Below are 27,878 nucleotides of genomic sequence, written 5' to 3'. Positions count from 1 at the left end.
CTTTTAAAAACAAGAATAAAATAAAAACCCTTTCAAACTAAAAGTGAGAGGGTTTCTACCAACAGACATTCACTACAGGAATTCTAAAAGTTGTAATTCAGATAGAAAGCTATCTATTTCTTGAGAACAAAGATAAAGTAATTAGCAAAGAAAGTGGTAAATAGGTGAATCAAAAAAGGCAATGACTAGATGAAACAATAACGATAATGTCTTCTGGGCTTTAAAACAAGATAGAATTAAAATGCATGATGAAAATAAATTGGGAATACATAACTGGAGTCAACGTTTTCCATAGTCCTTTTATTTTTGGGAGTGGGGGTAATGACCCTAATTTTGGACTTGAAAAGTTGAGTACGGTAATACAATTTCATGGTTAAACACTCAAAGAATAGAGTGTATAACTTCCAAGTTACTGGAAGAAAATAAAAACTGAAAAAAATTTCAATCATTTTAAAAGAAGGCAGAAAAAGATAGAAAAAGACATGGTGGGGGGAGGTGAATCAAATAGAAAGTGCACACACACACACACACACACACACACACACACTAGGAGGAAATCCAAATATGTTAGTAACCACAATAAATGTAAATGGATTACATGGTCACATTTAAAGCCAAGACAGTCAGCTTGATTACAAGTAAATCCATCTATATGAGGTTTATAAGAGAGACATAAAGCAGGACATAGACATTTTTGAAGTAAAAGGATGGAAAAAGATATACCAGGCAATCAATACTCACAGCAACAGCAATTTGGTTAGCTACATTTTATCAGACAAAAGAGACTTTAAGGCAAAATGTATTACTAGAGAAAGATCAATTCATCAAGAAGTTGTAACAAGTCTGAACAGCATGATTCACAATTTTATTTAATGGATATATCCAGGAGAAACTCAACATTACAAAGTATGTATTCTCTTAAAATAAAAAAATACTTAGAACAGAATGATATCAATATACCGCAGAGGTAATACAGCTAAAGCAGTACCTGGGAGGAAATATAGAACCTTAAATGCTTTTATGTCAAAAGAAAATGACTGCGATGGGCTGCTTCAGCGTGCCTTCCCAAAGAGCAAGTGATCCAAGAGTGAAAACCAAATGGCATACAACTTGAGAAGTTCAGAAGAGGAAAACCAGAAATCCAAAGGAAGCAGTATAAGGAAGGAAATAATAAAGATGAAATCAGAAAACAATACTTTACATGGCATTTCCTATGTGTAAAACACTATTCCAAATTCTTAACACCCACTAATTTAAGGAAATGATACAACAGAGAGGATTAACAAAACCAAAATGTGATGGTTTTTAGAAAAAACTATTAAAATTTAAAAACCTTTGGCAAGATTGTTCCAGGACAGAGAGAGGGAGGGCATCCAAATAGTAATAGGTATGAAAATGAGAACACTATAAATATGACAGAGGTTAAGTAGATAATGAAAGTAGATTTATGAAAAAATGTGTACCAACAAATTTGAAAACTTGCATGAAATGGACCAGTTTTCAGGAAAGAAAAATATAACCTACTAATACTGACTCAAGGATAAATACAAATCCTCAATAATCCTATAACCATTAAGGAAGTGAAACAAGAGGTTAAGAGCTTCCCTCAAATAAATTAGTTCCAGGTCTTTTTATTAGTGAGTTCTAAGATACATTCAAGGACTAAACAATTCCAATTTACATAAACCAATGTAGAGACTAGAAAAGGATAAAGCACTCCCCAACTAATTTTGTGAAACTAGCAAAATCCTGATACCAAAACTTGATGAGAACTTTATGAGAAAGAAAAATTAGAGGTCCTAACACAGGTGCAGAAATCCCTAATAAAATGTCAGGAAACTAAATCTAATAATATTCAAAACGACAATGCATTATGACCAAGTTGGGTTTAAACTAGGAATGCAAACTTGGCTTAACTGTGGAAAATCAGAGAGAGCCTGGAGGTGGGGTGTTGAGCAGAGGCTCAGCCACGCCCAGCGCAGCCCAGCCCAGGCCACCGTCCCCGCAACCCCCGCCACCCCGCACCCAGGAGACTCGACTGTAGTTGATGCATGATGAGGGCATGAAATGAGTGCCTTACGTTCATTTATTCACTCACCAGATGTATGCTAAACTCTCCCGGAGTACGTGCCAGGCTTTCACAAGCGTCAAGTGGGGCGGAAATAGGCAGCTGAGGAGGACATACCGCAGCGGCTGGAGCAGGCGCAGCAGAATCCAGGTAAGTGGGCCATTAGGCATTCTTGAAGATGCTGGCAGACAGCAAGGAGGCACTGGAGGAGGCAGATGAGCTGGGCCGGCTGCTGATTGCTGTGGAGAAAGTGAAGTTTCCTATGGCCAGGATTCTCACCTAGCCCTGGTCAGCTTGCTCACAATACACGTGTGGGCGGTAGGTTGTTACTGACTCTAAATAAAGAGCTCCGCCCAGTTCTCTAGGCGACAGGGTTGCAGGGCTGCAGGGCTGCAGGGCTGCAAGGCTGCAAGGAAGAGAGCACAGACTGGAGTGGTGGCAGCGCCCAGGAAGAGACTGAGACAGGCTGCGGGGGCAGAGAGGCCCAGAGGCAAAGACCGGCTTGCTGCATAGACTCGTTCTGAGTGGACGGCATTCTAGTGATTGACCTGCCCCCGTGGGAATAAAGTTGGGTATAAGCCCTTTCACCTGAAGAAAGTTCCACTGTCATTTTTTCGGTCTCGTTGAATCCATAGTAAACTTGTTCGGGGGTGAAACCAATTGGCAAGACCATTGCAAAGAGCGTCGCTGCATACGCCCACCCCACCACATAGCAACCGCAACCACCACAACGACCTGGACCTCTGCAGGCGGGGCTGCTCGGTCAGCTCCCGCCTGAGCAAGGGGCTGGCCCGGGTCCAACGAGGCAGCTTCATCCACAGGGAAGCCTGCCAGAGACTTACCCAGGAAGTCCAGAGAGCCTGCTGTCCTTGAGGATATCCTCTCACGGCATTGCTGCAAGCACACAGTCACAAAAAAGGTGGAGGAAACATCCCTGAGCCACCCAGCACTCCACCAAGTGCCCCTCACACCAGCAAGACCCAGTGCCCACGGCTGACAGGTGAAGCCTGGCACAGCCAGGAATAACAAAAGACATGTGTCATTAGTAATAATAATGATAATAATAAAGTTCATTGAATTTTCAGAGGCCAGAAATTCTACAATGCACCATTTTAAGAAAGAAAAAACATTGCCAATTAAACTGTAGGATAATGTATTCTTCTTAGAATTTTTAATCTTATACTATTAACTTATTTAAATTTTTTATTTTTTAGATTTTATATACATGCATAAGAAAGAAAATTTGTGGGAAATGAACTGGTTAAAATAATTCCTAAAATGTTTTCATATTCAGAGCCTGAATCCTATGGATATATTTTGGCTTCAGTCTTGACATCTGCGTTTTCCGCCAAGTGGCACCCACCACCATCAGGAACCCTGGTGATTAAGTGTTTCTTAAAGAGTGTTCCATACTGTTTTCAGGATTTTCTTCTGAACCACTGGTACCAATTTGTAAATTTTGTTGTTAACATTTCTTTGATTTATAAAAAAGTGTCAACAGAATATTTCAGATGATAACCAGGACTTATATAGTCATTTTCCATGTAGTCTTTAAATAGTCTATTGCTTGAAATGTCGAAGAATTGCAGTTGTCCAGTAAGGAGATAAGTAATAACAACCAAGTCCCTTACACATGCAGGTAAGAACGATTACATCACAGCTGGTTGCCTGGCTGGCAAGGGCTGTAAAATCCATCAATCTCAAGAGATGCTGTGTTAGTTTCCTATGGCTCCTATTACAAATTACCACAAATGTGGGGTTTAAGACAACACTTATTTATTCTCTTTCATTTCTGGAGGCTAGAAGTCTGCATGCAATCAGTTTCATGGGACCCAAACCAAAATGTGGGGAGGGCCATGTTCCCACAAGAGTCTCTAGGGGAGAATCCATTTCCTTGCCCCTTCCGTTTTCTAGAGATGCATTTCTGAGCTCATGACCTCTCCCTCCATCTTCAAAGCCAGCAGCATATAACATCTTCCAACTTCTCTGCACTTCCATGTCACACCACCTTCTCGCTTAGTCACTGCAGTCAAGACTCCCTCTGCTCCTTTCTTAATAAAGACACTTGTGGTTACATTTAGGGCTCACCCAGATAATCCAGGATAATCTCACCATCTCAAATTCCTCAGTCACATTTGCAAAGCAACTTTAGCCATATAACATGACAAAATAAATAAATAAACAAAACTTAACAGTGTTGAAAATACTGAGGTAGCCCATAAGCAAATGAAAGACTTCAACCAGTATTTGGAAGTTAGAGAATGGATAAAGAAAAGGTATTTAATGAAGCCAGGAAGAGGAAGCTACTGCCTAAAGTACATGTGAAGGATGATACAGTCAAGGGCGCTGATCAATCCTTAAGAATCCTAGAAAAGAAGCTTTTCACTGGGAACCCCAGGTACACCGGAGGGAACAAGTAAGATGAGGTACCTTACTAATTAAAAGTCTATATACAGAACAGTCAACACATCAATTCCACTCTCCCTCTATCAGCCAAGTTTTTACCCCTCTGGCAAATAAATAAAAAGTCCTCCTCAGAATAAATCAGATGGCTCAATGAGGAGAGGCTCAACATGCAAAATGCAAGCTCTGGAATCATAGGACTTTCCATGATGTGTGGGATTTAGCCACCCAAGCGAAAGGGCCCAAAGTGTTAAAACCAGATTCCACAACCATCTGAATAGAAGTTCAAGGTTTGCTGGAGTTAACTATATCATGTATTATGGGTTCAATTATGACCCCAAAAAGATATGTTGAAGTCCTAACCCCTAGTACCTCAGAATGTGACCTTCTTTGGAAATAGGGTCATTGCAGATGTAATTAGTTAATATGAGGTCATACTGAAGTAAGGGGGGCTCTTAATCCAATATGGCTGGTGTCCTTATAAGAAGAGGAAAAGAGACACAGGGACACAGATACACAGGGAGAACACCATAGGAGGATAGAGGCAGAGACCGGAGAGATGCTCCTACAAGCTAAGGAACTCTGGAGATTGCTGGCAATCCCAGAAACTGAAAGAAAGGCTTGGAACAGATTTTTCCTCTGAGCCCCTAGGAAGGAACCAATTCTGATCCTGCTGACATCTTAAATTTGGGCTTCTGCCTCCTGAACTGCGAGAGAACGCATTTCTGTTGTTTTAGGCCTCCCATTTGTGGTACTTTGTTATATCAACCCTAGGAAACTGATACACTCTATAAATTAGTTTTACTATATCAATTTTTCTCAGTCTTGGCATATTTCTTCCAATCTTGGCAAACTTGAACAGCCAGTGGAAATGGCACAATGAAGAAAAAAGTAATGGGTTAACCAGGACCTATGGGCTACTGGTTATTTCTTGTCTAGACTTCCCTTAAAAGGCAGGGAATTCTGAGGAGAGGTCATTTACTGTGAAAGAGGATCAGTGCCACAAGTTATGTTATTCAGCATTAAACCATTTCAGCCAGTACCGCTTACTTAAGTTGATGTAGTCCCTTTTAGTTGTACACAGGCTTATGATTGTTTTGGCCCCTTCGACCCAGTATTATAGGGTTTCTAGATTCTCTCAATCATCTATTTTAGAAAGCATTTTTGCTGTCCCATGTTTCTCCTTTCTGCTCTCAGTATTCTTCTCCTTTTGAGAAAAACAATGTGTAATACTCAGGAGATACTGAGAAGCTCAACTTGGTAGAGATACTGTTTCCTTGCCGTTTTTTCTCATCCAAATTCCCAGGGAAAGAAACCTGATTGGCTCAGCTGGGCTGAGTACCAATTTAGCTGTAACCAAGTGTGGTAAGGGTGGGGAAGGCTGCCATGTGGTACAAAATCGCTGCTGGAAGCCTTCCATTGGCTGTAGATAGTCCATAATAGCAGTCATGAGCTGGGCAGACACTCTGAAAGTGTTCTCCTAAAGCCATTATTTATAAAAATGCAATTACTATCCTGTATATATGTCCTGATAAAGATTGTCTAATAAAATTCTAAAGGTGGAATTGTTGGGCTAAAATATATTAATATGTTTAAAATTTTTAATTCATGTTATCAAAGTGTTCTTCAAAGCATTGGACTAATTCACACTCCTATCAGCAGTATATATAAAATGACCATTTGACAAAACGCAATACTTTTGTCATTACTGGGTCTCATTTCTTTTAAACTTTGCCAATTTGGTAAAAGAAGATGGTATCTTGTTGTTTTAATCTGTCTTTTTCTCTTATCAATAAAACTGAAAATTTTAATCTACTTTTTGGATATTTTAATTTCTGAATTTTTAAAGAGTCTATCCATATGAATTACCTACCCATTTTTAAGTAGGGCTGTTTTTTTCATCCTAATTTTTTATAATAGTTTTTTATATATTAAACATATTTACTTCTTAGCATGTATGTTGGAAATATTTGTTAGTCTTTTTGTTTATAGAGGATTTTTATTTGTGGGGGGAGGTCCTAGTTAAATCTAGAAAGATACTTTTACCTAAATATTGATTGTCCTGAGATCAACTTAGTAACAGATTTTTAAATATTCTGGAGAACAGTATATTTATATAAAATTTCAACATGTTAATATTAAATTTCAATGTTAAATATGTTCATATTAAATAGTGACAATTGAATCTTGAGTACTTATTGAGCATGAAGTGCCAAGCAAATGTTTAATCATAGCAGCCTCTGTTACACCAAACAGCTATCTAATTCCATCCTCTTCTATTTATTCATGACCATAGGTCAGCCTTGGTCTTTTCCCACCTGAATCTCTGCAGGTGGCCCTGGATTGTCTCTGCCTGTAGGCTTATCTAAGCCATGTCTCCTTACTGCCCCTAAAATAATCCTTCTGATATACAAATTTCATCTTGCACATCTGCTTAATCCCTTTTGATGATTTCCAATTGCCTACATGATAAAAACCATGCTTTGCCCAAGGCCCTTCACCACCTACAGCCTACCTAATTTCTCCGCCTCCTTTCTGTCCATGTCAGATACACTCCAGCCACAACAGACATATTCTAGTTCTCTAAATGTAACCTGTTGCTTCACAGATTTGTAACACCTTCCATTATTCCTTCTACATAGAACCCCTTCCTGTCCATCATTATTGATGAACTCTGTTCATTTGATTTAGATTCAACCAAGTCTTTGCATGTTCCAGGAAGCTCTTCTGCCTCTCTCTCCTGTTCCTTTAGGTACACAGCCTCTAGGCTCCCATTGTACTCCATGCATTTCTCTCCCTTAGCACTTTTGAGTGCTTGCTAGAATGTTTCTTCCATATGACAGAAGTGACAGTCCCTCTATCACTATAATTCAGGTTCTTACACATCAAGCCTTACAGAGGGCTTGGCACATCATAGGCCATTAAGTTCCTGCCAATCAAAGATTCAGAAAAATTGATAATTCTATGTTCTCTTAGGAAAAAACACAACAAAACAAATGTGCCACTATCAAAATTTTAAATAGGGATTAAACAGTATAGCAGAGGGTCAGGACATCAATAATAGTGATTTAAAAGAGTGGTACCACTTAGAGTATTTAGTTCATTGCTTTGCTGTCCTGTGCCTTAATTTCCACATTTTCAGGTCTAAAAGAATATTATCAAGAAAACATCCTCAGAAGATAAACTAGAGTAGCAGAAATTTTGCTGTAAAATGCCTTACTATATCAGTTGCTGTTATGAAATTCCAGGAGACCTAAGGACATCTTATTTCCAAATGCCTATAATATTAAAAGTTACTGAATAATATGATATAGTTCATTTTTAAAGGGATTATACAAATGTAGTTCACTTTCCCATGGAATCCTTGATTTCTGGACACCAAGAGGAAACCCCAGACGTATGATTTGGAGAAGGTAAGAGGAGATAAAACAAAGTACATAAACTTCAAAGTTGCAAAGGGACTAGATTATAACTGTTTCACCACAAAAAAGAAACAATAATTATCGTGGTGTGGTAGAGGTGTTAGTTAACACTGTGATGGTAATCATATTGCAATGTATCAAGTCGACACATTTATACACCTTCAACTTCCATGCTGTTATATGTTAATTAGAGCTCAAATTTTTAAGGAAGGTTATAAAATTGAAAACAAAGACAAAGTCGAAGAAAACTATACACCAATACCCCTGATGAACATAGAAGTAAAAATACTCAACAAAATATTAGCAAACCAAATTAAAAAATAGATCAAGAGGATCATACACCTTGATCAAGTGGGATTCATCCCAGGGATGCAAGGATGGTACAACATTCAAAAATCCATCAACATCATCCACCACATCAACAAAAAGGAGGACAAAAACCACATGATCATCTCCATAGATGCTGAAAAAGCATTCTACAAAATTCAGCATCCATTCATGATAAAAACTCTCAACAAAATGGGTATAGAGGGCAAGTACCTCAACATAATAAAGGCCATATATGACAAACCCACAGCCAACATTATACTTAACAGCAAGAAGCTGAAAGCTTTTCCCCTAAGATTGGGAACAAGACAAGGATGCCTACTCTCCCTGCTTTTATTCAACATAGTAGTGGAGGTCCTAGCCATGGCAATCAAACAATACAAAGAAATAAAAGGCATCCAGATTGGTAAGGAAGACGTTAAACTGTCCCTGTTTGCAGAGGACATTATATTGTACATAAAAACCCTGAAGAATCCACTCCAAAACTACTAGAACTAATATCTGAATTCAGCAAAGTTGCAGGATACAAATTTAATACACAGAGATCTGTTGCATTCCCATATACTAACGATGAACAAGCAGAAAGAGAAATCAGGAAAACAATTCCATTCACAATTGCATCAAAAAGAACACAATACTTAGGAATAAACCTAACCAAGGAAGTGAAAGACCTATACCCTGAAAACTACAAGACACTCTTAAGAGAAATTAAAGAGGACACTAACAAATGGAAATTCATCCCATGCTCTCAGCTAGGAAGAATTAATATTGTCAAAATGGCCATCCTGCCTAAAGCAATCTACAGATTCAGTGCAATCCCTGTCAAAATACCAACAGCATTCTTCAGTGAACTCGAACAAATAGTTCTAAAATTCATCTGGAACCACAAAAGACCCCAAATAGCCAACACAATCCTGAGAAGGAAGAATAAAGAAGGGGAGAATCTCGCTTCCCAACTTCAAGCTCTACTACAAAGCCACAGTGACCAAGACAAGTTGGTACTAGCACAAGAACAGACCCATAGACCAGTGGAACAGAATAGAGTCCAGATATTAACCCACACATATATGGTCAATTAATATATGGCCATGGATATACGATGGGGAAATGACAGCTTCTTCAACAGCTGGGGATGGCAAAACTGGACAGCTACATGCGAGAGAATGAAACTGGATCACTCTCTAACTCCATACACAAAAGTAAACTCAAAATGGATCAAAGACCAGAATCTAAGTCATGAAACCATAAAACTCTTAGAAGAAAACATAAGCAAAACTCTCTTGAATATAAACATGAGCAACTTCTTCATGAGCATATCTCCCTGAGCAAGGAAAGCAAAAGCAAAAATGAACAAGTGGAACTATATCAAACTACAAAGCTTCTGTACAACAAAGGACACCATCAATAGAACAAAAAGGCATCCCACAGTATGGAAGAATATATTCATAAATGACATATCTGATAAGGGGTTGACATCCAAAATATACAAAGAGCTCACCCACCCCAATAAACAAAAAGCATATAACCATATTAAAAAATGGGCAGAGGATATGAACAGACACTTCTCCAAAGAAATTCAGATGGCCAACAGGCACATGAAAAGATGCTCCACATCGCTAATCATCAGAGAAATGCACATTAAAACCACAATGAGATATCGCCTCACACCAGTTAGGATAGCCACCATCCAAAAGGCAAACAACAACAAATGTTTGTGAAGATGTGGAGAAAGGGGAACCCTCCTACACTGCTGGTGGGAATGTAAACTAGTTCAACCATTATGAAAAGCAGTATGGAGGTTCCTCAAAAAACTCAAAATAGAAATACCATTTGACCCAGGAATTCCACTCCTAGGAATTTACCCTAAGAATGCAGCAGCCCAGTTTGAAAAAGACATATGCACCCCTATGTTTATCACAGCACTACTTACAATAGCCAAGAAATAGAAGCCCACAAGTGTCCATCAGTAGATGAATGGATAAAGAAGAGGCAGTACATATACACAATGGAATATTATTCAGCCATTAAGAAGAAAACATATCCTACCATTTGCAACAACATGGATGGAGCTGGAGGGTATTATGCTCAGTGAAATAAGTATCAAATGATTTCACTCATCCATGGAGTGTAAGAACAAAGCAAAAACTGAAGGAACAAAACAGCAGCAGACTCACAGAACCCAAGAATGGACTAACAGTTACCAAAGAGAAAGGGACTGAGGAGGATGGGTGGGAAGGGAGGGATAAGGGGAAAAAGGGGCATTATGATTATCACACATAACATAGAGGGTGGGGTATGGGGAACAGAGAAGACAAGTAGTGATTCTTTAGCATATTACTATGCTATGGACAGTGACTGTAATGGGATATGTGGTTGGAACTTGATAATGGGGGAATCAGTAACCACAATGTTGCTCATGTAATTGTATATTAATGATACCAAAATAAAAATAAATAAAATATAAATAAAATAAAATATAAACACACACACACATACACACACACAAAGACAAAGCACTCATTTTAAAAAAGAGGAACTCATAATTCTATTTATAATCCATTGTACCCAGGGCATCAAGATAGCTCTATCCTCCAGTATGAAAGTGATTAAGATAGCAATGCAAGTCCAAATGGAAATGAATTTAAAAGTTGCCAATTCCTTTACCAGCCTGAAAACAACCCAAATATTCAGAAAATAAGAGTGCTGGAAATATATATATATACCTAACAATTTATCTATCCTGCTCTTAAAAAAAAAAAAGAGAGAGAGAGAGAGAGATCTTTAGGCCCTAACATAGAAAAATGCATTCTATATTATTAAATGAGAAAAACAACTTATAAAATCTATATAATCTAATTTTTGTGAAAAGTGTTTATATACATATGTATATTCATATATGTATATTTTAAAACCTGAAAGACCATACAAAACTTAACAGCTGTCATGCTGGAGTGGGGAGAAGGAGGTGGGTCATCAAAGGAGACTTGCTCAATTTTATTTATTTCTGTCATATTTAAGGGTTTATGATGAGAATGCATTAATTTTGTACAAAACAATAAAGATATTACATTTTTCCTTTGTGGGGAAAAATTACAAGCAGGGGGAACATCAAGAAACTTGTTTTAAATGAGCTCCCCCTTTTTACATGAAAATCGCCCAAGTCTGTTCTACCTCCTACAAAGTTTTTCCATCCCCAGGAAATTTCCTAGTCAAGTGGAAAGAATACTTTGTTATTGTCGTCAGGGAAGAAGTCCAGATTGAAATTCAGAAGTCATTATTCCTTACCTTCCTAGGACTTGACTGTGGGTCTTAGACTCTGCTGCTACCTTTCCGCATGACAAGAGAGGGAAGGAACTGCAAACTTCCAGTTAAAAGATGAGTAAGTTCTGGGGATGTACCCAACAGCATGGTGACGATAGTTAACAGCACTGTATTCTATACCTGAAAGTTGCTAAAAGAATAGGTATCACATGTTCACACACACACACACACACACACACACACACACGAGTAACCATGGGAGGTGATGGAGGTATGAAGTAACTTACAGTAATCATTCACAGCATATATATATATCAAACTGTCCCACTGTACATGTTTAATATATACAATTTTTTAGTTGTCAATTATACCTCGATAAAGCTGAAGGGGAAAACGAGAGAGTGAAGGATCTAAAGCTGGGTGGGAATTAAAACTGATTGACTCATCTCACAATAAGGAATCCCAAATAACGGCCTGGTCTGGAAGATTCCAAGTGGATGACACAGTTACCTGGTCAACACATGCAGGTCAAGAGCTCTATATCATCGGGCCTGAGTATTCTGATAATGAAGGAATCTAGTAATTCTTTATTCTCCAGTTCAGTCTGCAGCATAAGTCTTGCCAGAGAGGGTTCTGAAGAGGAACAAGGATAAAAGGGAGAGAAGAAAGACCATTGCCTTGGGGACCCCTGAAGAAAGGTGATGTGGATGCCAAAGCAGAAGACATGGCTGTGCAGAAGTAAGGTGGAGGCCCTTTGGGGACCCTGCACTGTGACCAAGGTCACTCCTCCTCCCTAGCAGGACAGAAGGGCCAGACACTCAGAGATGCGTGAGCAAGAAGCTCAGCTGCCCTGCTGGCTTCACTCAGATTTAAGAGGGTAGGGATTCAACAGCCTATTGAAATCTCAACCCTTCTTTGAAGCTCAAATTCTACCTTCTTTAGAAAACCTTCTCTAAATAAGTCTATGTGATTTATAGTCAGCTTGTATCAGTTTACTACCTATTAAATTACATTCTTATATTATCATCTTCCTAGGCTGTAAATGTCTTTAGGGCAGGAATCGTGTTTTGGTCTTTAAAAATGTCCACAATGCCTAGTGTAGGGTGGAGAATGTAGTAGGTGTTCAGCAAGTAAGTGTTGGCTGAAAAAGTTGAAGGGCAGAAACCTTTGGGCTTTGGGCTCGCTGAGGTTCCCTAAGCTTCTTTCTATCTTAGACGTTTGGATCATATCTCCGCATTCTCAAATCAGAGGGCTGAAGTTCACTCAGTACAATGTATATTTTTTCTCTGAAGAAAGCTACCCTGAGTGCAAATTAGTCTCAAAACCCTCCAAAGGACAGCTAGGAAAGCGCAGTCCCTTCTAAATCCCCTTGGGGACCAGCCTCTCCTGTCTGTGAGTCTGTGCCTGCGTGTGAGTGTGCGCGGGTGGGGGGATGGCGATGGCGTGGGAGGGCACAGGCAAGAGGGAGGAGGAGGCTCCATGCAGGGATTATAAGGAGGGGATTTGCTATGTCTCTTTTCCTCCCCCCACTTTCTTTGTCCTCTTTCTCCGTGGTCCTCTCTTTGTCCCCTTTTCCTCGTCCCTTTCTGCATTTGTCTGGGAGGATCCTGGAGTGTTCTTTTCATCGACTCAATCTTTCTCTGGCACTTGAGTTCTGATTGGCTGAAGGACTTAGAGGGAAAAAAACACTTTAATTAAGTAGATAATCTCTTCTTTGGAAGTTTGGCAGCTCCATTTCACCTCCCCTTAACTCTGTTTGAGATCGCTTACACACCAAGGAAGTTGGGGTTTGATTCCTTCCCACTACCACTGAGGAGAATATTTCCCCAACTTAATTCTCTGTCTCCCAAGGTTTTAGACTTTCCTATCCCTGTTACTCCAGAGGATTATGTTGCTTTTGAAGCCTTCTGTGTACATCTTTCTTTTCACCTGTGTCCTCCAACACAGCCACACTTGGTAAGTAACCTGGACTCCTACCTGGAACTGGGAATAATAGGTAAATGTATGTTATATATGGGAGAGAGTTCATTTTCATTTCCAGAAATGTAGGAAGCCTTGAGATCTCTCCAGGAAAAACTGTACTATGGAGTAGGACTCTTCCTAAATGTACAGCTAATTTCAGTAAATCTTAAGGATCCCAACCAATAAAGGAATGCACTAAAATATGGGGGTTCCTATTATTATAAACAGCTATACCATAAGTATTCTAAGTGCTTTTGGGGGAAATGGGCAGTAGCCCTTTTTACCAAATCCTGATGTCAGCACTGTGGAGAATAGGAAGGTGGTTCAAAGCAAGTTCTCTGTGTGTTGAATCTGATCTTTGAGGTGAAGGCTGGAGCAAAATTCAATGAGATCTTATTTTTCACTTTCTGACTTAATTTTAATTTTTTCAGAATATCCTAAGTAACTGCACATATCACCACGTCCTAGAGATTAAAAATTAACTTGAGCTACTGAGTTGGTATTGGGTGAACAAACGTGTGAAATAAAATATTTTAGAAATCCAAACTTTCTACAAATTTATTTATTCAATTTACAAATAATTCTAAATTAGTCAGAAGATAACGTGTGTGAATGTGTTTTGCAAACTGTAAACCATTGCACAAATGATAGATGATAGCATCATCATTTTCATTTAGCTCTCAGAAACCACATGAACTATCCACACATGGAAATGTTAGTAAGTACACAATAACATACAGAGGTAAGACCTGGGAAATGCATGTTGCTAGGGTGTTTGGAATTTCTCTCCAATTGAGGTATAAGCTCAGTCTCTTTATCAGTTCTCATTTTGACTATCTATTTAACCAAGATATGAGTCCAATGGCTACATAAACTATTGAGGAGGCAAGAATAGGTATTTCTTTGCTGAAATCAGCTTCCTGTGCTAATTGAGAGTGTATTCTTATCACAACTGAGTATAGCCATCTTTATTAGAGAGTTGGTAAGAAGTATGCCAAATGAATACAATGATTTGCAAGTTAGGAGAATAATTTACAACACTTCTGTTTATAAACAAAACCACCAAATACTTGGTCAATTTTTAATTGGCATTTTAATTAAATTTTTCATGTTCAAAAAACAAAACAAAACAGAAAACCTCTTTTCTTTTCCCCTCATGAGAACAAAAAGACAAAAGGGAGAGGAGACTATTTCAGAGCATTTCTACTGATGCCCATGGTATTCTTCAGCTGATTCAGTATCAGCAAAAGAGAAACACGAGATTCCTTTCCCCTGTCACCAGGGCAGTGTGAAGAATTGTTCTATAAAAAATACCTTTACTGTGTGTTCCTTCCCTGCTGGAGGGGGTCATGTTCATTTCATTCTGATACTGACACAGCCAAACTGAAAGGTGGCTGGGTTGCTTGTCTGTCCAAATTCAAGTGTCTGGATTCAAAAAGAAAAAGAAAAAAAGGGATGTGAAAGAAAGTTCTAATTTAAAAACAGGGTTTAAGAACTCTTTCTCGCCTTGCCTGACTTTGAGGAAAAATGTACAGATCTCCTGTATAATGCAATTAGATGTTAATTGCTTTTTCCCTACAAGCCCAATTTGAATTAAACATTTATTTATTCTTTGCCAAGAGTCTGTTTGGGGTAGCATTGGGAAAGTGATTTTTACATTTAACATTACATCTTGATTATTTTTATAATGGAACTATCAGGGTTCTGCATAAGGTCATTTTCCCCTTTGTGCCATGCAGAGAAATTTGACCAACCGCAGCCATTCAGATGTTTCTCTTAATACTTCATTATCGACCTTTTATGTAAGGACCTCAAAAGCATTTAACAAATAGAGAACCACAATTTCTGCTTGGCTGTTCAGTTGTAGGCGCGCCTGAAATTACTGTCTAAAGGAGTCCATCAACAGAAATTCCTGGGCTTGAAAAGGAGAGAATAAAGATGACATTCCCTGACAATATGCAGTTTTACCAGGTTGTGCAAGATGATTGGGGGTGGGGGAAGCACTCTACAGTTTCTTCTTGTTGGGACACTTCTACTGAGGAGAAGTCTCCTTTAGTAGCTTAAGAAAAACCTTTTCTTTGAATTTGTTTTTCTTTATTCTAATAGCTCTAAAGAGAGAGAGAGAACGGGAAGGTATGTTACAGCCAAGCAATTGGTAATTGTTATGATGGTAGCCAGAGATAAACTAATTTGACTTTCACTTCCAATACCCTTACTCATCTGGAATAAATGGGCCTAGAACATGTTTTTCTTCAAACTGTCGCCTTCATTTTATGCCGAATGATATCTCATAATGATTCTGGGTCTTGCCCTGTTCTGTCCACTTCTCACTCTCTCTCCGCTCAACTTCATCACCAAATTAGAAAAATGTCCAGGGACACACAGGTTAACTATGGTCGTATGCTCACTTTTTACAGAGATTACTACCTTTGCTTCTTTCCCAAGGATTTAAACAGTCGGTTTCTTTTCTGCAGTAGAGCAAGAATTTATCAGAAATCTTTGGGTTTTAAGGCAGCTCTTGAAATGCATCATCTCTTGGTTCTCTTTATTTACATTTTTAGAGGAATCCTTCTATGGCTCTTGGAATATCATCTGATAATGACATGCAGAGCTCCCGAATGCCGGGGCCTCAGTTATTATGGAGTGGGGAGTGTTCTTTGATTCCATATTCTCATCAAGCATCATCTATAGCTCAAATTATTGTTCTCCACATGTATGTGCTATTTTTCAAATGTTATGAGCAGTAAAATACACACTCATTTAAAAACTACTGAATCCATGGTAATTTGTTGTCAAATTAAGTTTTTGTTGAGTTTTCCCCATTAAGATACATAACGAACAGGTGCAATCAAAGGAGGAACCACTAAACTTTGTCCCATTACAAAGGAATTCTCATCCTGGCAGAGGATGAGGATCTCTGAAGTTAGGGAAATAAAAAGTAAGGTGTGCGAAATTTCTTTGGAATCTGGAAAGTAATATTCCAAAATCAAAGATTCACAAACCTAAGAGCTTCCCTGATCAATAAAAAAAAAGTTCATAGTCCATATAAAAAAAAGCTTGGGATTCGTGGGGTAAGTCTGCAGAGGATAAGCCTGGCAGCCGCACTGTGGGAAGTCCTTCTAAGGGCTTAAGACATAATCGCAGAAGCTTAATTCCCAGCTTTGTAATTGATTTCTCAACAACCTGAGCCCTGCATCTTTTCCTTTCAGAGTTTTTGTATCTCCTGCCACAAATTATTATTAATTATTAATTCTTGTTATTATTTACAAAGGCTATGAGATCCTGGGAAGAGAACTTCATTCAGCTTTTCTCCTGAAACCAGGTTTTATAAGCAATGAGGCGGGTGCTCCACGGTGCATCTTCATCTGTGTGGGGAAGGGGGGCAGTGGTAATATGACGCAAGAAGGGTCTCCTTTTTGTGATGTTATATAGAGATAAATGGGGGTATTTTTAAAAAGGACCAGAAGAAAAGGAGTTTTGATCTGAACCCTCTGTGCCATGGAAAGTATTTCTTTTTTTTTTCTTGTTCCCAGCTGGGACAATTGGATAATGCTATTTGCTCTTGGGATTATTAATAAAATCCCTTTTTCCTGGGCTCCATTTACTCTTTTTTTTTCAACTGATCTGATCGAATTCTCTTAATTTGCTGGCTATTACTATTGTTTTTAAATCAATTAGGACATTTGGAAAGGATTTAATTTGCTCACACTTGGGTGAAATGTTTTTGGCTAAAAGATCCCAAAGACTGTGCCAGAACTTTGCCATCTACTCATCCTTGAAGACTTAGTTCAGGTATTCCCTCCTCCAGGAAGGCTGCCCAGGTTAAATTAACTACCTCCCTTCTCTGTCCCCATTACACCCAGGGATAGGTTAAGCCATTGTTGCACTTGGCACATTTTTTTGGAATTCTGCTTTTGAATCTGTCTTCTTCACTAGCCCAGAAACTCCTCTAGGAATAGAAACCTTGCCTTATTCATCATTGTGTCTCTTGTGTCTATCAGGAAGCCCAGAAATTAACCATGATTTTAACAGTGGGTGACTTGCTATGTAGGCAGGCACTGTTGTGCTTTACCAATCCTCATACTGATCCTCTGAAGTAAGAACTGTGGTCATTTCTGTTTTACAGACAAGGGAACCAAGGCCCAGAGAGCTTAAATAACTTGGCAAGATCACCCAGCTAGTAGTGATCCAGAGGGGATTTGAACACAGAACACCTGGTTGTGGACCCTGCACTTAACCACAGTGTTGCAATTTGAATTGAGCTCCCCATATAAAGTATTTCACCTAAGGAAGAATCATGACAGGAAACTTCAACTACAATTTAAGCTTAATCCTTATTTAAGTTCAGAAACTTTCCTAAGTAGGTATATTTCTCAGAGGTAGAGCTTTTTCATATTTTCTAGTTTAAAAGTAGAATATTCCATAGTTTACTGAAGTCCATCCTTCTGTATTGCTGTAGTTATTGCTGCAGTCTTCTGAGAAAGGGTACCTTATGATTTAGCTTTGGCTCATCCCCAGGTCCCAGGACAAAACCTATCCTCAGGAATAATAACAATATGAACCAACAGTCAGCATGCATTCCCTATGTAACTTGGCCAAAGACACACAGCTTGTCCTTGGTGAGGTAGGAATTTGAATCTACACAACTCACTACTGTTAGCCACTAAACCGTCCTGCCTCAGACAGGACCTTGCTCTGTTTCCTCTGCCCATGGTTTATAGCTCAGTACCTAGCACACTGGGCCGTACTCCTCCATGTGGTGGCCAGCCTTTTTTCTCTGCCTGGCACTCCAATTCTTCTGGGGATTTTTAATGATATTTGAAGTAGTCTGATAAGCACTTAGAAGACTGGCATTGAGAAACAAAAGCTTGTACCTGACTAGAATTTGTTTTTTAAAAATACTAATTCTGTTAGCTTATTTAAATTATTTCATATTCATTTATCCATAGAATTTAGATTTATTTCATTCCTTTTCTCTCACTGAAAACTGTCTGGAGGTTCTTGGATTTGGATTCGATGTGTGAAGTACTGTCTTTTGCCTAAGTCCTCAAATTACCTGTTCTTTTCAACATAATGGGTTTGTGCTGGTTTGGAGATCAGCTCATAAACCATCCATATTATCTGCACTGCCTCTGATGTTCAGATTTTATGTATAAGGAAGCTAGCTCTGACTATATTTCCAAAGAATAAAGGCTTATTTTTGTTGTATGTCTTAGGGTCTCCAGGAGTCCAAGATTTATTGTGAGTGTCCTCCATTTCATTGTTTTTATTTAACAACTTTTAAATAGACACCTGGAATCTTTAGAGCTCTTTTGCCTTCTGATTATCTATACATTCAAGTTACTAACCAATGGTAAAAACAAACTCTCTAACACCCCTAACTCAAGCACATGATGGGGAGAGGTATAAAATAAATGTATAGTGTTGGTCTTAAAAAAAAACCCTCTTTATTATTTCCATCCAAAAGGCAGAGAAGAATTCATAGGGCTTAGAGAGAGAGGTCAATACAATTTTTCAAGGATAAACGTTCATTTTTCAGAAAGCAGATCTTTCTTCCTAGGTAAAAGATTAGGCTAGGATAACAGCTGGGGAAGCTCTGAGTTTGATTCACATAAATAACATTCCCCATGGCCTCCCATTTGAAATATAGCTGCACTCCAAGGGCCTCTCAAAAGAAACTGCCATCCACTTGAGACAGATTCTCTAGTCTCATTATAAGCCAAACTTTTACGGTTTGTTTTTCTGATCTTTACTGTCGGCCCTTGTTATTGATCATATCATTTCTCTGTATGCTTCTTGAGTCACAGTTTTCTCCAGGCCAAGGGCAATCAGACCATAAAGGGATCATTTGAATTCACCATTATCTGACCAGTCCATATCCACTTTTCTTAATAGGTTGTTTTCCAATCTTAGCATCCTCCGGTACGAGCACAGTGTGAAGCTATGTTCCAGTTGTCTCAGTAAGACCCTGGAAGTGGGCCAACAGTTCTCCTTACTATGTAACTCCAGAGATGAAATTCTTATATTTTCCAAGCTACGCTTAAACCATTCTATATAATAAGGAATTTCCCTTCATTCAAAACTGTAGTTCTCTTTTACTACCACAAATCTCAGTCCTTTTCCCTTCCTCAGGCTCCTCATTGGCACCATAGCAGACTTTGAAGGTTCCATTCCATACCAATGTCCAGATTAATAAATAGTGAACCATATTATCCTGTCTGGCATTTCTTCATGATAATCCAAGACTTCTGGTGGAGCCTGGATTACATAGATTATTTTTCAGGAGTATTCTGTTGTTTAATTTAACATGATGAAAAATTTCATTTTTTGATAAAGATTTAGAGAGAATGGCATATTTAATGAACCCCCATAACTCAGCTTCAACAGTTTTTAACTGCTGGCTAATCTTGCTTCATCTATATTTTCTATAGCATTTTGTGTAGCTCCTGCATATATTTGGGGTTTTTTTTGTATTAAAGTATCATTGATATACAATCTTATGATGATTTCACATGAAGGACATTGTGGTTTCAACATTCACCCATATTATCAAGTCTTCATCCCCCACTCCATTGCAGTCACTGTCTATCAGCATAGTAAGATGCTATAGAGTCATTACTTGTCTTCTCTGTGCTGTACTGCCTTCTCCATGACCTACCTATATTGTGATTACTAATTACAGTGCTCCTTAATCCCCTTCTCCCTCCCTCCCCATCCACCCTCTCCAACCCCTCCCCTTTGGTAACCACTAGTCCCTTCTTGGAGTCTCTGAGTCTGCTGCTGTTTTGTTCTTTCAGTTTTCCTTTGCTGTTATACTCCACAAATGAGGGAAATCATTTGGTACTTGTCTTTCTCTGCCTGGCTTATTTCACTGAGCATAATATCCTCCAGCTCCATCCATGTTGTTGCAAATGGTAGAATTTGTTTTCTTCTTATGGCTGAATAGTATTCCATTGTGTATATGTACCATGTCTTCTTTATCCATTGATTTATTGCTTCCATGTTTTGGCTATTGTAAATAGTGCTGCAATAAACGTAAGGGTGCATATGTCTTTTTGAAACCAGGATCTTCTTTTCTTCAGTAAATTCATAGGAGTGGAACTTCTGGGTCAAATGTATCTCTATTTTTAGTCTCCGTATTGCTTTCCACAATGGTTGACCTAGTTTACATCCCCACCAACAGTGTAGGAGGGTTCCCCTCTCTCCACATCTTCACCAACATCTGTTGTTTCTTGTCTTTTGGATATTGGCCATCCTAACTGGTGTGAGGTGACATCTCATTGTGGCTTTAATTTGCATTTCTCTGATGATTAGCAATGTGGAACATCTTCTCGTGTGCCTGTTGCCCATCTGAATTTCTTCTCTGGAGAAGTGTCTGTTCAACTGCATGCATTTCTCTCTGTCTACATCTTCCCAGTACTACTATGGTTTAAAATAGGAAGCAGAAGGACAGGAAAGGACTCTCCTATCCTGTGTCTGAGAGATCTTGGGCCAATAATTAGAGTAAATCTTGGAGAACATCCTGGGGGAAAAATCAAGAATACAAATTAGTAAAAAGAGAAAATTTATTCAGGTACATATTTGGGTGCATTTCTGTTGGAGCTGTGGCTGGTTAGTTGGCAAAGATAGCAGAAATTGATAATTGGATTGGACTGAGGAGAGAACATTTTTACCATCCATTTGGATTTAGTTTCATTAAGTAGTGAAAATGGTACTCAAGTGCCAAAACTTGTCAATTTTCTTACCTTAAACTATTTGCCTACCTAGTTGTTTTCTCAGATAATTCTTAGCATCATCACATACACCTACCTTCCTGATCCTGGATAAATGGGTATTGCATCCATCAATGCAGCTGAGAACATGGACATTTTCTAAAGTCTATGCTACAGGGACCAAGATAACAAGATTAAAAAACAAAACAAAATTCTCTGCCTCCATAACGATACTGGAAGAGGTTCCTGCAATCTCAGGCTTTCTGGGAACAGTGACTTGAGCTGTTCCTTAGCAGCTTTCACTTAGAGACCACAGAATGGAGAATGAGCACAGCTTATTCCCAGTCAGAGTCCTCATTTAAATGCCAAGTGCTGAAGTGCTTTTCTCTAGCATCATGTTTCTCAGCAGAGTCTGCTACAATACATAAACAAGTAAGGAAATGAGGATAAGGAAAGACAGCCTATTGCTTTATAAAATATCCTGGAATACCTTTTCAGGTATCTGGGGACAGGGCAGGGCTAGAACTTCAGTCGTAGTCTTATTGAGGCATCATCCTGCTTATCTAGCTTTCAAGGAGGTTATCCCTTGAAAATTTGTGAGATGCTTAGGAAGGAATCTGCCTGACATTATTTTGCAGAGACCCATGGGTCTCATGAGCTATTACATGGTCTTTGCCAGTAATTATTTGGCCAGGGCTGTATTTGAGATAATGTGGGATTTTAATATAAATCTGAAGAACTATTACTAAAAGTGATGCCTTTATTTGACTTTTTTTTTCTTTTTTTTAAGCCAAGTGCTTTATAAGACTCCCCCGCCCCCATATTAGGGCACTGCATTATAACACAGAAAATTCACATTTATAAAAAAGTTTGAGAATTATTTATAGGGCTGAATTGCCTTTGAAGAAAGAGCTGGGGTTTAAGTCAGTGAAATAGATGTGGGAATATGAACAAAGCTACACATTTCTTCATTTTTCCTTTTATACTCATCTTGGAAAACTCCCTGGCTCCTGCCTGCACTGCAATCACGTCTTTCTATCCTTTCAATGCCGTACTCCTTCAATGAGTGTACACTAGCTGCTTTCATTGTATAATCATTCACCTGCTGTAATGTGGCTCTCCTTCCATTGTACTGAAATAGGTCTTTCTACTGATATCACCTTTATTCCCCCCAGACAAATGTTTAAGTAGGAGAAAACTTGTCTTTGAAATTCTGAATATTTCTCTACCCTTCAAGACTTCAGATATCTTGTGTCTTCTACTCCCTGCTTCCCACTCCCCCTAGCCAAACAGGGAGGAGCCTGTGTGCAATTATTTACACTTCCAAGGGATAACAGTCGTGCTGTTCACTCAGGAAAAAAAAAATTGCATTTTAAACTCCACTCTTTCTAATTGTATAGTGAATTGTTCTGAGCTTAAATATCCTCAGGGGTTGTCAGAGGGGGAAAGTGAAAAATTTTGAGCCAAAGGAATATTATTTCACAATCATTAGTAAAGCTTGCCTGCTACGTACTTGTGTGTGTACGCACATATCTGTGCATGTGTGCTGGTGTGGGTGTGTTCTGTGGGTCAGATGTTGTAGAAGGTAAAGAGAATAACAAGGAAACTTGCTTAAAAAGAGCTGTCTTTGGGCTGCCCTGTCCAGGGCGTCTTGTAAGTTCTATGATGTGAAAAGCTGGCTGCCAACATTCATTCTAGGAGAAAGTTGCTTCATCAAAGCACTTTCTAGCTATAGCTCCAGGCAGCTCCCCTACTCTGGATCCTCCCCTGAACCTTTTTCCCCTTTTTCCCTGTACTCTCTCTCTGCTAAATCGCCAGGTGGAAATCTGCATCTACTTTATTCACAACCCTTCCCTTCCCCAGTCACTACCCCATTATAATAATCAGATAGTCTCTTCTGGAGTAGGCCGACTAGGACTTCATGACATGGTGAGTTTTTTATTATTATTATTATTATTATTATTTGTTAAGATATCATTGATATACACTCTTATGAAGGTTTCACATGAAAAACATTGTGGTTACTACATTCACCCATGTGATCAAGTACTCCCCATGCCCCACTGAAGTCACTGTCCATCAGTGTAGCAAGACACAGAGTCACTACATTGTCTTCCACATGATCCCCCCCTATCATGTATACTAATCATAAAACCCCTCAATCCCCTTCTCCTTCCCTCCCACCCACTCTCCCCCCGACCCAACCTCCCCACCCTCCCCTTTGGTAACCACTAGTCCCTTCTTAGAGTCCGTGAGTCTGCTGCTGTTTTGTTCCTTCAGTTTTGATTTGTTGTTATACTCCACAAATGAGGGAAATCATTTTGTACTTGTCTTTCTCCACCTGGCTTATATCACTGAGCATAATACCCTCTAGCTCCATCCATGTTGTTGCAAACAGTAGAATTTGTTTTCTTATGGCTGAATAGTATTCCATTATGTATATGTACCATGTTTTCTTTATCCATTCATCTACTGATGGATGCTTAGGTTGCTTCCATATCTTGGCTATCGTAAATAGTGCTGCAATAAACATAGGGGTGCGTATGTCTTTTTGAATCTGAGAACTTGTTTTTTGAGGAACTTCCATATTGCTTTCCACAATGGTTGAACTAATTTACATTCCCACCAGCAGTGTAGGAGGGGTCCCCTTTCATGACAGGGAGGCTTTTTATGGACCTTGAGAGAAGAGATTAAAGGGTAGGGAGAAGCCAAACCTGTTACTCAGAGACTTGTGAGGAAAGTTAAGGGAGACAGAACAAAGGAGGGGATCAGAGGGCATTCATTCATATTTAGAGATGGAAGTGCTGGCCATTCCAAATTCTGGAGATTCATACCCAGAAACTTTGCTTTTTCAAATATGTGGGGGGAAGGGACAAAGGGAACTACATCCAGCCACTGGGGTTCAAAGGCCTCAGAGCACACTTGGCAGACTAGAGAGCCTGGTCTGCAAGAATAAGACCAGTGCTTTCCCAGGAAAGAATTCTCCTCCTGAGGGAAGAGGGGGTCCAGCACACCCACTCAGCCAAGTAACAAGGTCCTGGTCATCAAAGAGAGGAGTCTGAACATAGCATGGTGCTTGGTGCTCCTGGTGCTGTGCCTGTTCCTTGCCACAGACTCTATGGAATCAGCCATGAGTTCTCACATGGCTGCTGTACTGCTAACCATACAATGTGACGTGCTATTGACCGCCTCATGGGCTATGCTAGTTTAGAGAAAGCTCCCAAATAGGGAGAAATGGTTAAAACTAATTGGATAGTGGCTTAAACCACTCACCCACAATTAGATTAGACATCACTGCCAGAGAATGGGAACTTGCAATTTTCCAAGAACTTCCTAAGGTGGTAAAATTAATTTATTCAAATATTATCAGGTGAAGAGGGGCTTTGCAAATTAGAGTGTATGGATCTATGGGTGATAGATGTTAGGTAAGAAAAGACAAGCAAACAAACAAAAGGAACCTGGAGACTTTCCAAGAGCTAAAAGAGAAGCGGTGGCATTTATATTGGGGTTGATCCAAAGTCCCTCCCCTCCTGTCCCAACTCCCTGGGAAAAGTTTTTGCTGGTGATGTGGCTGATTATAGAATAGGCAATTTTGAAGGCAATCTAGCCCATGAGGGAAGCTGCATAATGTTGAAAGCTGTGGGTATTTGAGGAGCTAGTGTGCCCTAGATCAAAGAACTTTGAATTGTAGTTATATTGTGGCCAGATTATAGCCACTGAGGTGCTGCAAGTTTAGAAGATTCCCCAGAACTGAGAAGCAATGGGAAAATGATAGAGAGTCTACAGGGCTCTGCTTTTGTGGTTACCCATAGCTTCAAAACTACTAATGCATCTGTATCTGTGGATGGTAGTTCAACAGGAGTTTACAGGGTATCTAGTAACGAAGAGAATATTAAAGAGACACACACTGAGAAAAAGGGGAAAGGGCTTGTGAATGTTGGTATTAGAGGAGCTGTGGTGCAGAAGGTAGTGAAGACAGGACAAAAGGGCAGAATTTGGCTAGCCAGTCTAGATGGGAGTAGGTGACAGCAGAAGCTACTTACAGGGAGATGGGAGATACTCTGAGAGCTCAGACTGAATGGGAGAGAGAGATGGACAGAGAGGGGGGGTAGGGCAGAAAGGGAGAGCTGACTGCTCACCCAAATTCTCACTGCTGGTGAATTAACTTAGGAGAAGGATGGCATTAGAAATATGTAGGAAAAAGTACGGACCAAAGAATGAATGAGCTGAAGACTCACTTCAAGGTTAGTGACAGGAAGTGTGGAATGGAGGTGACCTAAGAATATAAAATAATCTCTATCATATGATAGACTTCTGTGAGTGGAGGTGGTTACCATATTTCCCAGAGGACAGATGGCCCTAGACAGACTCAGAATCCTTGTGGGCAAATCCATCCCCTCAAATTTTTTATTCCTAGACTGAGGAAGGTAAGCATAAACAGATCAGCTGAAAATGCCAGGAAAACTCTATTATTCCAAGAAAAACTGCAGGGAAGGAAAGAGGTCCATCCCAGTGCCTCAAGATGGTGACCAGGGAGAGCCTTGGGGCCTACCAGAACCACAAGGTGCTCCATCCAGATCCTAAAGGAGAAAATGTCCACCAATTTGTTACTGTTACAGTTGGAGCAGCCATTTTTTCAGAAGATTGAGCAGTAATTTGAGCCTCTGAGGTCCTCAAATTATTACTTAGATACTGTGTTAGGAGCTTGTCAGCACCTCCCTGTTTGCCCTCTGGACCAGTGTCTCTGCGAGTGGACTCTCAGGATCATCTGCAATACACCTACCTCAGGGACGTGTATGTGAAGATTCCTACCACCATTCCTGCCATCACCACTACCACCAAGAGTCTCTGGAGCTGGGGCCCAGGGATCTTCATGTTTACTAAACTCCCCAGAGGGTTCTCATGCACTCTACCCAGCAACACATTTGAATTAACTTTCAAATGCCTATACTGAAGTCAGTTCTCCAAATCTATGGCACTCAGATTATGTATGTATATATGTATGTACATTTTATTTTTTTATATAATTATAGATTTTCAGAAGGCTGCAAAGAAATGTACAGAGAAGTCCCTTCTGTACTCCCCCAGCCTCCCCCAGTGTTACCATCTTACAACTATAGCACAATATCCTTAAAGCTTATTCAGACTTCACCAGTTTTATACACATTACAGTTTGCTGCACTGTCCTATACTGATGGAATGCCTCTAAAAGAAAGCCAGAGCAAGACAGACACGAGCAGACAGGAGGAAGGGAGAGAATCCAGTCCTGTACAGGCCGGGCACTACAGCCACCTTACAGCTAAAGGGAATTGGTGGAGCGCAGTTGCTGCCCACACCCTCTGTCACTGGAACTCACGGTAAGGCCAAGGGATGATCTGGGGAGATGCTCTCACCAAACTCATCTTCTTCAGGCATCTGGGGACAGGGCAGGGCTAGAACTTCAGTCGTAATCTTATTGAAGCATCATCCTGCTTATGTGACCAGACCCTCACCCCATGCATTTGCTTTTGAGCCAGTGGAAACTGCCACCTCCCAAGGTAATAAAGAGCCTTCCCTAAAATCAGAGAGTGCACTGACACTCATTCTTCAGAGAGTCCTTATAGAGGTGGAAGCAGACCAGGGTGGGTGAATCAATAAGCAGGCTAATCACACTGCTTTGGGTAGGCAAAGGCACTTGTAGCATGAGGTCCTTGAAGGCTGAGTCCAGGAAAGGTCTCAACAGAACAGTAGAGAGATTCTAGTTAATACTTTTTAATACTGCCCACTTATTTACTAAGATGATACCTTCTGAAGGGGCTCCAGGCTGGGCCCACCACTCGGACTCAGCATATATAGGCAGGTCAGGAGACCTGGTAAGGCTGCAGGCCCCTAACGTTTATTTATATAGTCACCGTGGAGTCTTCCCAGAAGAGTATACACTCTAAAGGAAGAGAACAGAAGAGATCTAGCAATGAAGCTTATCACTGGAATTTGTTAGCAAGCCCTTCTGTTTCAGTCCAGTGAAGGAGGCTGGAGTGTGACAAGGAGGGGGTGTTAGAAGCAAAACCTGAAATAATTATTTCACTAAATCTCTATCAGCTCTTGCACACTAACAGCAGTTTTGACACCCAAGTGGAAAAGTAGAATTCTAAACAGTGTCAAAAGACATCTGTCCTTACACTTAAGAAAAACCAATTGACTTTTTAAAGTGAAGTTTAAGGTTTACTGAAAACTTGGGCAGAAGTACAGAGTTCTCATGTGCCCCTCCCCTTCCCGCCTGCAGTTTCTCCCGTCATTCACTTCTTGTGTTGGTGTGGTTCACTTTTTGTCTCTAGTTTTTTGTGCATTGAACCCAGTGTGAGTAGTAATAGTCCCCCCCAAAATGTGCCCAGGGGATGTGGTGTTACCCAAATAAAGCAGAGCCTATGACTGGCAGATCTGGGTGCCTGGTGGACATGGAAACAGAAGAGAGGGCTGGAGCAATGGGAGAATTGAAAAGCAGCAGAGACAATGTGATAGTTAACAGGACTGGTTTACGTGTGTGTGCAAAGCATCTGAGACTTCCAAGAAATCCTTATCAGGGACTGGGAGTCCTGGATTACTAGCTGGGAACAAGAGCAAGAGAAACACGCAGGAAAGCACAGCCATAAAGGAGTACATGTCCAGAGGCAGAATGATTCGGTTCTCATCCTGGCTTTATCACTGAACTAGCTGTGTGACACTGGCTGTCTGTAAAATGGAAGA

At 39.8% G+C, this 27,878-nt stretch overlaps 1 protein-coding gene across 1 annotated transcript in view; it reads left to right on the top strand.

The window, feature by feature from the left end:
- Positions 1 to 2,101: 2,101 nt before the first annotated feature.
- The window catches only part of WNT8B (Wnt family member 8B), a 36,244-nt gene continuing 10,467 nt past the window's right edge, over positions 2,102 to 27,878 (top strand). The window contains exon 1 of the mRNA XM_017680245.3: positions 2,102 to 2,218. Within this exon, the coding sequence (XP_017535734.3) occupies positions 2,102 to 2,218 (117 nt within the window). The remainder of the gene's footprint in view (positions 2,219 to 27,878) is intronic.

This window comes from Manis javanica, chromosome 7 (assembly GCF_040802235.1).
Source record: "Manis javanica isolate MJ-LG chromosome 7, MJ_LKY, whole genome shotgun sequence".
NCBI classification, from domain to species: Eukaryota; Metazoa; Chordata; class Mammalia; order Pholidota; family Manidae; genus Manis; species Manis javanica.
The sequence above is the reverse complement of the archived record's forward strand: the minus strand, read 5'-3'. Positions and strand labels throughout refer to the sequence as shown.